Source organism: Neofelis nebulosa, chromosome 14, assembly GCF_028018385.1.
Source record: "Neofelis nebulosa isolate mNeoNeb1 chromosome 14, mNeoNeb1.pri, whole genome shotgun sequence".
NCBI lineage: Eukaryota > Metazoa > Chordata > Mammalia > Carnivora > Felidae > Neofelis > Neofelis nebulosa.
Genome location: NC_080795.1, coordinates 10382643 through 10395338, shown reverse-complemented (window position 1 = coordinate 10395338; position 12696 = coordinate 10382643). Strand labels below are relative to the sequence as shown.

Below are 12696 nucleotides of genomic sequence, written 5' to 3'. Positions count from 1 at the left end.
AAAAGAAAAAAAAACGTCCTTCAACTTTATTATTGGACACGTCACCCACCATGGTTTTCAAATCATAATTAGGAAGAAAAGGCTAAACTGCCCCAAAGAACACAAGTTAGATGGATCATACAATAGGGTCACTACAAGAGGAATCCACTGCCGTCACAGTTACAATGCTGCTTCTCATTCAGCTTCCTGAATGGGAAAAATGAGAAGTTGACGGGTAAGGGATGATATTTAATGGTATAACAATAGTAGAAAAAGAATCAATAATGCTATTTGAAAGGTATGTAAATTAGGCTGCAAGAAGGATAAATATGGCAACTGCAGGAAATATGAAGGTAGTTTTATCCAAAAAACAACAACAGCGACAAACCCAGGTGCCCCTGAGGAATGTCTGTGTTTGTGTGACGAGTATATCCGTGTAAGCCACCAAGGAGATCAATATGATATGTTTCCAAATTTTCTTAGTTCCTCTGTAATTCTGATTTGATTTTTTATTTCAGATCAATGGTGGAGAGAAGCGACCTGCGTCTGACATGGGGAAAAAGCCAAAAACCCCAAAAAAGAAGAAGAAGAAGGACCCCAATGAGCCTCAGAAGCCTGTGTCTGCATATGCATTGTTCTTTCGTGATACTCAGGCTGCCATCAAGGGCCAAAATCCAAATGCTACCTTTGGTGAAGTCTCTAAAATTGTGGCTTCAATGTGGGATGGTTTAGGAGAAGAGCAAAAACAGGTAAGAAAGAATGCAAAGTGGGCTGGTGGGAATCAACGTGGTTTAAGAAAGAGTATGCACTCTTAAAAAAAAAAAAAAACGGCTTCAGAGGACTGTGGGTGAAGTTTTCCGATACCAGAATTAAGGCTGAGAATGCGCCCTGTCCGAACTGGACTTCAAGAGACTTTCACATAAGTTTATACTCCTTTACTACTCTTTCGTAAATAGCATGTTAGTTTCCTTTGTTTCGAAGTTTATATACTGTAGTTACTATTGGAAGGACTTTTACATGTCCCAGCCAGGACTACATCATTCCTTAACGTTGCCAATGTGATCATAAAGACTAAAAAAAAAAAAAAAAAAAATACTGAAAGTATTTTGAAAACTGTATACACCTCTCTCGAGCACTTATTATGTACGCTTTGGTCATCAAAACCCTCTTTGCTCTTTGCCAAACGAACCTTACCCATTCCCTAAAGACCACCAGAGCCTGTTATTCAATCCCACGTATACTCGTATTTTTAGGCTGTGTTAAATGGGACCAGATGCCTGGTCATATTCTTCTGGTGTGGATTGCCACGATGTGAGGACCATGCTTAGGGAGGGCCATGTGGAGCATCTCAGCCACAGCATAAGTAGCCCAGAAGGTCTTAAGGATGATGGGAATCACAGAGAGAGCTAAGAGCTCAGTACACAGATGTAGCCCACCTCAACAAAGAAGCAATACTGATCCCATATTTCCAAACCATGGAGTAGATTGCCATGGCCACCATCTCGAATTTCATTGTCAAAAAGGAAAAAAAAAATAGACAAGCATTATCATTAAATTACAGTCATTGAAACAATTACATGGATGCACCTTCAGCTGTTGCAGAATACGGAAAGGTACTAATAATGGTGTATTAATCTCACATTTGACTCTTGGTAGAGACCTTCACCTTTCCTCATCAGGTCCAGGGAAGTGTGTAAGCAACAGAAAGTCTCAAAGCTATATACATCTAGAAGCACCTGTATCTTGTGAGTATGGGTCAACATCTAAATGTATATAGTTTCTTACTCTTCTCAGAAAACTTTCACATGATTTGTCTCATTGGTTCTGCTGAGTGCTCATAGACACTTTTATCTCAATTTTGTAGATCATGAAATAGAGCCAGATAGTTCAATTCATTCATGTATTCATTTAACAAGTGTTCGCTGAGCATTTACTATGTGCCCTGAGGCACTGTTCTGGACACTGGAGGTCTGGCAGAGAACAAAACAGAGTCCCTCGTTCTGCTGAATGGTTCATCTAAGATTACTTGGCTGGTGCATATAATTACTGTGACTAGAACTTATCATTCTCTGCAGTCAGTTATGGTGGTGATGATAGTACCAGTTGCTAAGGAGCATAGAACCTGCCCTTCCTCCCAGTTCTCCCGAAGCCTTCTTTTCTGTCAGTCAAAGCTACCTTTTATAGTCGGAAATATCCATATATTTTCTTATGTCCTTTCCAAGATTGCCAGCCCAGAGGTGATTTCACAGGAAGGCACAGGCCTACAGTGTGGGCCACCATCTTGCAAGACTCATCTTCCAAGACAGAAAACACCCCACTGCAACATTGTGCACTCATTTCAAACATCCATCTCACTATTAGGAGGGTGGTCGATGTATTCTGTGATTCTGCTGAACCCCTAATATAGTTGTTTGGGGGTTTTAGAGCTGATTTCTAGCCTATCACAGATAAATTCGCTCCCACCCTCCCAAAGCCGAGGTATGGTTCCCAGTTGATGTTGGACATTCACTGTCCAACGCCACTCAGTAGAGCGTTGCTGAACGAGGAACTAAGTGCACATGAGACCAGGAATCCCAACCCCATTCCTGCCTGGATTTTGTAACCATAATGCCTCCCAGCGCCATCCCTGATGCCACACAACGGGATGTACCCCTGTCTCCGCTCTGATCACCCCTGTGTGTATTCTTAGCTAGGTACCAGGCTCCAATACCATAAACTCTTTTGCTTGGTGAGATGAAATTTCCCAGAGGAGACATTCAGAAAGTGATTGCAGGAAGTCTCATTCATCAGAGGACACACGTGATTCCCTCCTGAAGACCCAGCCCTCCCTCTACCCAAGACTCAGCAACTAAGTTGGGGGGGGGGGGCGGGGAGTGGTGCTGTTCCAAGGCACGTATGTGCTTCTCTAGCTTTGGCTTTGCCGACAGTTTTATTCCATCTGTGCATCACTCGTCTGACTCCTCTTATCTCTCTCCCTGACCCCAGATACTTTTTGCTAATTGTTTCCCACATTCACTAAAGGAACTCAAGAGCTCGTGTGATTTGAAGACCAGTGGTTTCAAAGGGGGAAGTGTACAAAGACCATCCCTAGCCCACGACTGGGCCTTCACATTATCACCGTGAAAAGTCAATGCCTATACCCGTGTTTCCCGTGGAAAAGAATAATGCTCATGTGATGAAAATCGGGTCGTTCCTCAAGGCAGCAAATATAATGCTGCAGGTTGTTCCCACTAATTCTATTATAATAAGGCCGTTTATTTTTATTATAGCAAGAGGGGAACATTAAGATAATATTCCACATTCTTTTTGTGTGACCATATAAAGCATTCACAGGCCCAAAGAATATGAGCTTCTCTATTCTCAACTGTCATGTTAAAAAGGAAAATTACTCCCATTCTCCCATACTGCCTTTCAAATCGGGGCTGAGCCTTTTTTTTTTTTACGTTTATTTTTGACACAGAGAGAGACAGAGCATGAACAGGGGAGGGTCAGAGAGAGGGAGACACAGAATCTGAAGGAGGCTCCAGGCTCTGAGCTGTCAGCACAGAGCCTGACGCAGGGCTCGAACTCACGAACTGTGAGATCATGACCTGAGCCAAAGTCGGCTGCTTAACCGACTGAGCCACCAGGCGCCCCTAGGGGCTGAGCCTTTCTAATGTGGATAGACTCACAGCTCTGATGTAACATTTGAGGATTTATAATTGTATACGTGTGATGACACGTATACTTTTTCCGCTTTCTCTTTTGCGTTTTCTTTGCCATGTAATAAGTAACTTGTAATGAGTCCACCTTTAGGTTCTCTCTTAGCAGAAATATTCGGGGTTTGGGGAAGAATTTGTTTTACAAATAAAGGCTGGGGGCGCCTGGGTGGCTTGGTCGGTTAAGCGGCCGGCTTCGGCTCAGGTCACGATCTCGCGGTCCGTGAGCTCGAGCCCCGCGTCCGGCTCTGTGCTGACAGCTCAGAGCCTGGAGCCTGTTTCGGATTCTGTGTCTCCCTCTCTCTGACCCTCCCCCATTCATGCTCTGTCTCTCTCTGTCTCAAAAATAAATAAACGTTAAAAAATTTTTTAAAAAAATAAATAAAAAGTAAAGGCTGAAATTACATAGTAGTTGGCCTGTATAACTCATTGGATATTTGAAAGCAATTTCATAATCAGAATCCAGGTGTTGAAAAGCTATGCCAAGATTGTTTTGGAAAATACCTTATTAAAAATACCCATCTTTTTATCTTATTAAAAAAAAAAGTTAAGGGGTGGCTGGGTGGCTCAGTCGGTAAAGCATCTGACTTCAGCTCAGGTCATGATCTCACGGTTCGTGGGTTCAAGCCCCACATCAGGCTCTGTGCTGACAGCTCGGAGCCTGGAGCCTGCTTTGGATTCTGTGTCTCCCTGTCTCTCTACCCCTCCCCTGGTCTCTCTCTCTCTCTCTCTCTCTCTCCCTCACTCTCACTGTCTCTGTCTCTCTTGCTCTCAAAAATAAGCATTAAAAAAAAATTTAAGTTGATATTTAAGAAGTTGAGCACCATTACCAAATCAAGGTATGGGGAGCAGCGTGGGTCACTCAAATGGCTTGTCCCCAGGCTCTATGCTCCTTTGACTTAACAGGGGTTCAGCATAGCTTTTCCTCTCCTGGTAAAAGCTGATCTTGCTTAGTAAAGATAGGGAGGCTGAAGAGTTTGCTACAAAGTATGGTTTTGTAAGGCCCAGTGGATGCAAGCCCATCCCAGGCACAAGCAGAGAGAGGGTCAAATGAATGATATCAGACACTGTGCTTACAAAAGGGAGCGTATTGCAGCAGCCGGGCCACTGCCCTGCTGCTATGTGGCAGCTTTTCTCCCCCACTTTGCAAGAATTGCCAGCAAAGCGAACATGCCTGCCTCGAATGCACATTTGGGCATTGAGAGAATTTCAGCGGCATCTCCCCAAGTGTTATTATGGTGTATTACCACCTGTTCTTTCCCTTTATGTTGACTCACTGTGCCAACATCACATAGTATCTCCGTTTCGAACTTAAATTAATTGTATTTTTACTCATTTAATATTCAAATTTGGGAGCACACACACCGCTATGTATTTTTAAAAGAATGTTGCTGGAGCAGATTAGAGGCAGACCATTAAACTTCAAAACTTAGGCGTGTTGCAAGAGCCCCACGTGATGCTATTGGCATTGTGTAGGCAGCTGGTTCGGGGAGGAAGCTAGGATTTCACGTGCCACAATTGTTCACAAATCCCGTTGTCATCATAGCCCACAATTATGAACAGCTACAGATATAAACACAAACTGTGGAAAAATGGACAAAATTATTGATGATTTATTAGGGGCTCAGAAAATTACAATATTTAAGGAAAAACAGCTATTAGTGAGATTACGATTGAATGTTTTCTTGACAGCCAGAGAGAACATGACTAATAGAGCCGCTGTATGTTTATGTCACATGCTTCCTCATTGTGGAGGGTGGGCGGGAATGGTTTCTGTGAGGAATCTCTCAAAGAAGAAGAACCAAAAGGAAGCTTAAAGAAGTGCCAAAAGTCCCCCGGGAACACAAAACCTCCCTTATGAATCATCCCCACCAACACCACTGAACACACGTCACGGCTCCGAGATCTCTCCATTTTCACCCTTTGGAAGATGAACCCGGAACGGAACTGAACCCGGAATGGAAGCAGAATCGCGTTTGCGATTCCTACCAGAGGTTTTGAATGCTGATGAATCGTAAGACGATGGAGAGCCCATTTCGGAAGCGTGCTAAGTTGTTCAGAAGGCACCAGATGGAGAAAGGGAAATAAAGCAGAAGTATTGCTGTGATGCCGGTCTTTGCTACTTATCTTCCACTGACTGGAACCTACGGAGGATGAAAAATAATAACTTAACAATATCACGCCCTGTATATTGGGCTCCTTGGAGTTTCAGCAGCCCGCAGCACCTTTTTTAGGAGGTCTCCGCTGAATTTCTTATCTGTCCCCGTGATTTCTGAATTCTCTGATTCCGGTCACCGCACTGTAAGATCTGGGTCCACAGTGACAATAGAGAACGAACCAAGCCCTACTAAATTAAGGAGTCTGTCCAGCGTTGAAGCAAGAGGGATTGGTCCGAGGAACGATAAAGGGTTCTCGGGTCCTTTTTAGCCACAGAAAGTCAGCTCTTAAGTGGAAAAGGAAAGTCACCTTAAATCAGAACCAGATGTAAATTACTAAATGAACCTCAAGTTCCTAATTGGAGACACAGGCGGGCTGTAATACATTTAGCAAATTACAAACAAAATGTTCTTGTTTACGTTACATTAAATGGCTTTAAAGCTTCAGCCAGAGAGCTAAATAAACATGCTGTTATGCTAAAAATGGAGTGGAAGGCCTGTTCAGAGTTTGGTGTGTTTGGAGAAACCACAGCCCACGGTGCCCAGGGAGTATATTTTTGTAAACGTTGGTCCCGTCGTGCATGGAAGAGGAGAGTCGATTTACCTCCAGATCCAGAACCTAATGAGCAGATATCACTTGCAGGGAAACCGTTGGAATACTGTAACATATGCCTTCTTTCAGGATGCATAATTCATATCCAAGGATACTAGCCATAGCAGTTCAGCTCAATAGCAACACCTCATTATTTTATCCCTCAGTATTTATTCCTATGTTTGACGCCTCATGAAATTACTGTTAATGTGTTTACATAAGGGCAGATCTGACACGAGTGGCAAGAATGTAATTTCCTCCTCATTCTTTCCTGCTGCCGTGTCCTCTTCCCCTGGTAGAAGCGGCAAGTGTAAATAGTTAATTTGCTTCAATTATGAGCCTGTCCTGCTAAATTAGAAGCAGCAGGGATATGAGGAGCCAGAATTATACTTATGAGGCAGCTGACAAATCCTCTGAGCCCATGGAATCAAATCATTTACTCCTCGTTGGTGCTCCAACACCCACTACATAAACGCTGCCGGGGTTTTCTCCCCCTTATCTTGCAGTAAAATTTGGATTTTGCGTCAACACCACTTAAGGTTAGCTAAAATCCTGTGGCACTGTAACAGGCACACGTGTCTTTATCTCAGCCACTTCCTTATAAACGCTAATGCACTTGGCCTTTTTTTTTTTTTTTCCCGACTAGGAGTACAAGATACGTGAAACAATTGTTCATTTATAAACTGTAGAATATAAGAACATTTTAATTCATGAGAATGTGACACTGAGCAATTAAAATTGTGAGATGAAATGATGAGCATGTTTTGCTTCTAAAATGCAGGTATATATATATGCAGGTATATATGTGTGTGTGTGTGTGTGTGTGTATGTGTATGTACACACATATAACTGTCGGTACATAACGGGATTATTGCATGCAGGCATGAACGTACGTAGTACAGATGTAGAAATATCCTTTGCTCATACACAGTGGAAACACATCGCCCTTGAAAGTTTCCACGGCGCTGATGGAGAGAGAACCTGAGCAAAATACTCATTCGAGCTGGTTGTGCTTTATGTGTTATTGGTGAAAATACTTGAAGTGGTCGGGTGACATATCTGTGTATCAAATCCTCTGTTTCCACTGGTGTGCATTTCAGTGTAGAAGATGTAATTCGGTACTTTATCACGAGCACTCATGCTGACACTCACAAAAGGAGAGATCAGGAACCAGAGGGTCTACACTGGGTCGCAAATGTTTCCTGGGCACATAGTAGATGTCCCAAGCAAGGCCCTGTGTCCCGGGGCTTCAGCTGTAGACAGTACAGTGGGGTGTCTGACTCATCGAGGGGAGTTCCCCGGCAGCTAGGAGGAGCCGCTGAGGAAACAAAGGTGGATCTTTGATACTGGGTCAGTTTGGTTCACCTCATGGTTTTGCTAGATTTGTTGAAGGATATTGGGTAAAAGAACTATCCATTGCCGTCTGTTTTCTTATCTGTAAAAGGAGAGTAGTACCACTGCAACCTTCTTGTCAGAAGAATTAAAGACTCTACATTTACGGGCAGCCTGACCCACACACAAAATGCAGACAGTAGAGGCATGTTTTTAATGCCTCTTTTGATTCCGTGGCGTCTGTGCCTCACGTCACAGCCGGCACGTAGTAGGCACTCAACGAATCGTTAAGTGTAACTGGATGACATCCTCATTTAGCATCCTCATTTAGCAAATCAACACGTATATTGTGTAGTCATTGTTTTCAGAAAAGAGCTTGCCTACCATTCTGTACACGTTGTTCTATAGACCATTTAGATGGATCAGATGGTCAGCCAAAGAATTGATAGGACGACTTTTGTCACGTCGTATGATGTTTTCGTTCCTTTGAATACTACTTTATAAATCTCTTTGAGTTCCGGAACGCTTAAGAAAACGCTGAGCAAGTGACACATGATGGAAGTTTAACCACATGTAAGTACTAAGTTCTATATAAAATACAGATGCGCTTGCTCTGTCTTAAATAATAACAGTATTGAAAGGAGCTGAAAACGTTAATTTCTAAAGGATACAACAGGGAATTGTGATTAAATTATTATTTCTTATGCACAACTGTACTTCTAAGCATTTTCTGTAAATATGGACTGGTAGTGGGGACAAAAAAGAAAAATAACCCTACATTTGAAGTCAACCAAAAAGAAAAATGCCTTTAGGGTTTTTTTTTTCTTTTTGTAGTGTTTGAATAGAATGCAGAATTGGAAGAATTATACATTTTTCTCTTATTATTACTGTAAAGGCTTGGTTGAAATAAACTATGACTATGGAGATTAACTAAGGGCCAGAGCAGAAAAGAAGGAAGGAAGAAGGAATTAAACGGTATTTAGATTTTCCTTTTTTTCTATGAGTTAGATGGATTGTTTGGGAAAGTAACAGAAAGTAAAAAAGGAAAATGACAGATTATACTAGACTTTTTTCCTATTTGAGTTTATCATTTTCACTGATACTGAACTGCTGATTTTAATTAGGGATTAACAGCCTATAAAAACATGTGTTGATGTTGGTATTTAGTGCATTTCAAAAATGAATCCGTGAATCACTAGATTAAATGAACAGAGTTTGGATTCTCCAGAAATGCTATTTGACGTCTATCTACGTATGCTTTAGATTAGCCATCATTTATGTTTTAGTTTAACCACTAAGATGCAGTCCTTAGATAGGATATGGTAACTCTCTTAGAATAACAAACCACAGCCTATAACTAAGTTAGGACAGGATGGATTCAAAAGTGTTTGGATGAGCTGGGGAAAATGATAAATGATGTATTATGATTTTTAAATCCTCATCTGGCCAACTTTGCACTTTATTTCAAACAGCTGTCGACCATTTGGAAGCCATTTTGTAGCTCACCCGAGTACTAATATTTACTGTGTGAACCACATATCTTTAAAATATTTGTCTTTCCCTGAGAGAAAGAGAGAGAGAAACTGTTTCTTTCCCAGACTTGACTTTGACATAAATCAGACCCATCTTCCTAGGTTAGATGGTTTGATCCCTGCAAGGCTTGTTCATTGCCAAGTGCAGTCAGCATCATCTTCGGTTTCTGCAAGTAGGAGACTTTCTGCATCCATGAATAGAGGCTTTGAAACATTTTTGAGGAACTTTTTACTGGGGAGTTTTAAGTAACTGTTCTAAAGTAAGAGTTTCCCACTTCACCTGTATGAGGAATTCTTACACAGTTTCATCATTCTCTCACACATCCAAGGCCTTTCTTCGGACGTATCCGTCAAATCTAGAATTCAGAAAGCATCCACGTGCAAGTTTAGAAGGTAGCATCAGTAAGACATACAGGTTATATAATAATGGAGCCATTAGGTAGTTCTCAAAGGTGAAGGTTCTAAATTACTGTCAGGGAAACCACCTCAGATTTTAATTTCACTCTGGGCTACTCCCCTTTAACCACAACTACAGAAAGAGACCTCTTGAAATGACCACCCTTTGAATCCTCCTTCTGAACATCTGCAGCTATGCAGGAAAGAGCAGACCCATCAACCCACGTAATATGACGTGATGAGTTTACTCTTTTCTAAAGCGCTATCTGGCCACCGTTGCGACGATCCCACATAGCCAATCATCAATAGGCAATAGGGAGCCATTTCTAGAAAACAGGGTGCTCTGAATGCTAGTCAGGTATCCTGTAACAACATCGATCCCAGAGTGAAACCAGGGGGCACATATCCAGCCCAAAACATACCGAGTTAGCCACCTTTCTCCATTGGTTGTTAATCAACAAATTTCAGGAAAGTTAACACTTTGTGTGAGTTGACTCCCGGGAGCCCAGCAAAGGGACGGCACTGGAGTAACACTGTTGCTGTTTCAGTAGAAACCAAATGCAAGAAAGATGATAGATGCTATAATCAGGCCTTCTGACAACACCATCGTATCTACTGCTACTTAGAAAATGATGCTTCGGTCAACGCTATGGACCAAAGGATGTTGTATTCGCCTTTAGGAGTTCAGCGAATCCTCATTAGCTGACTGGGGGTCACTTGGAGGAGCGTGTTAATGAAAACATGATGGAAATGTTTTGGGTATACAAGTGGATATTACCATCGAAGACATATTTACTAAATATTTGCTTCAGAGTCCTAAATAGCATCTCTGTCTATGTGGGGACAAAACCCTCTCAAAACAGCTTTAAGGTATTAAAAGCAAATGTAAACAGTGTCAGTTGAAGATCACGAATTATAAATCATGTCTTGGAGCAGAGGTTGAAGGGAAAACTATAAACAGAAATCTGTCTCTCAAGAAAAAAAATAAATCAATAAAAAGCAGGAGAGCTCTGTGTCTCTGACTGACGGTGGCTGAACCAAGACGTATAATATACACAGTGGCATTTGTTGCTTGCCGGCATTTATTTGCTTTCACGTGCGAATTTTCAAAAGAGAATCTGAATTTGACTTCCAATAATTAGCTTAGTGAATTCCCAATACTCTTGTACTTGAACCAAGGAATTTATTGGCTTTTTACTAACAAACTTCTTTTACGTTTCTTTGGTTTTATAGTTAGTAAAGATGGCACAAGGGTTATATGATGCTATTGTACGGATTCATAATTGCCTTATCATGATTGCCTTTTATTATACCAAAATACAGAAGTCTAGGCTGCAGACCTCCCAACTGAAAAACAATTAGCACATTCATTTCATAGGGGCTTTTATAATTTTGTTGACAACGTTAGTCATTTGTTTACCTTAAATGTTCTGCTTTAATTAATATATTCATGAGCAAATAATATTTCTCAGATCTTGAATTTCACAGTCAGGGACTAGGCTCGGCAAACCACCTTTGGCATTAGAAACCATAAATTGACCTCCGCTGCCAACATGGGCAGGTATTTCATCTTTAGACATCATTTATATTTAACTACGCTGACTAATTCGAAAGCCACTTTTCAATCCTGATCTGTGTCGGTTTTTGAGCTCAGCATTACAAAATATTAGCCAAGCCTCATTCCCCGCTGTGAAATTCAAGACGTGGGAAATTTAAAATAGTTGTATGGATGAAAATACATTTCCATTTACACAGTAAATGGTGAAAAATATTTTATTCTTTAAGGCCGATTTCAAAAGGTTGCCAAAAACAGATTCTAAAGCCTTGAAAGAATCAACTTCATGGTAGCCGACAACCATGCGTGTTCACTTTGCTAGTCTTTCATTTTCGACTCTAATGACTCCTTTCTGTTTAACTTAGCGATGTGACCTTTAGCATACCAGCAAGTCATTTTTCAGTACTTTGGCTCAATTTGGGATGATTTTGCTTTTATTTTCAAGATGATTCCCTCTGAAAACTGAAAAGCTTCTGTAAAATGAAATGCATTTCAGACCATTTTTACCTTTTCACCGTGAGGGGTGCACAGATCCTTGTCATCCAGTGTCTTCGTTGGAAAGGGCAGGACCAGAGCAGGCTGCGCGGCATGGCATTGCCTGCCGTCCTCGGCCACTCGGGGTCCCCAGTCTACTCCCAAACGTGTCTTTGACTGCCGCAGCCGACTCCTGAGTCTTTGAAAATGGAACTTCAAGGCTCTAAATGTTAAAATAGTGATGAACCTGCAAACTTTGTAACTGTTCCTTTGATTTACTTTTTGAACAGCATCGGTCATCTTTGAAGTCCGTCCTTGTTTTTATATTTAGCATGGAACGTCTATACCAAGATTTTAATGCACTGTAGAATTATCTGCCCATTATACAAATATGAATGGCTTCTTCACTCGCTTGTGGTTTCCCTGGGAACCTTCATCAATAGCATCTTTCTAAGCCAACTACCTCCACTCTCAAAGTAACCCAGATAAATCCTTTCATACGCTTAATGTAAATGGAAAATTTTACTCTTAATCTTCTTCTTATCTAGCCTATTGCCATACTTCTTAGAAATCTGCTCCAGTAAGAAAACATAATCTTTGGGGAGACATATACGATTATATAATTGTGTGTATGTGTGTGCGTGCAATTATCATTCTGCATTGTAGTTCTCTGGAAACAAAAGCAGATGCACTTTCTAATTTAAGACTCTTTGTTGTTGTTACAGGTCTATAAAAAGAAAACCGAGGCTGCTAAGAAGGAGTACCTGAAGCAACTAGCAGCCTACAGAGCCAGCCTTGTATCCAAGGTAACACGCAATTGTGTGGTACTGTGATGGAGTGTGGCCATCTTACTGCAGCCTATGATGGTCATTTAAAAGCATAAAAGATCACTTTAGCATTTCTGCGCTATCGTCTTTGTGGAAAAAGAAAAAGTAAATCCTCAACAAAGCTATCTGTGGGGGAAATATTTGTTCATACCTGA

The 12696-nt window shown here is 41.4% G+C and overlaps 1 protein-coding gene across 3 annotated transcripts in view; it reads left to right on the top strand.

Moving 5' to 3' along the window:
* The window catches only part of TOX (thymocyte selection associated high mobility group box), a 309777-nt gene that overhangs the window by 275237 nt on the left and 21844 nt on the right, over positions 1–12696 (top strand). For all 3 annotated transcript variants that reach the window (XM_058699652.1, XM_058699651.1, XM_058699653.1), the window contains 2 exons: positions 498–728; positions 12440–12520. In XM_058699652.1, coding sequence (XP_058555635.1) covers positions 498–728; positions 12440–12520 — 312 coding nt within the window. The remainder of the gene's footprint in view (positions 1–497; positions 729–12439; positions 12521–12696) is intronic.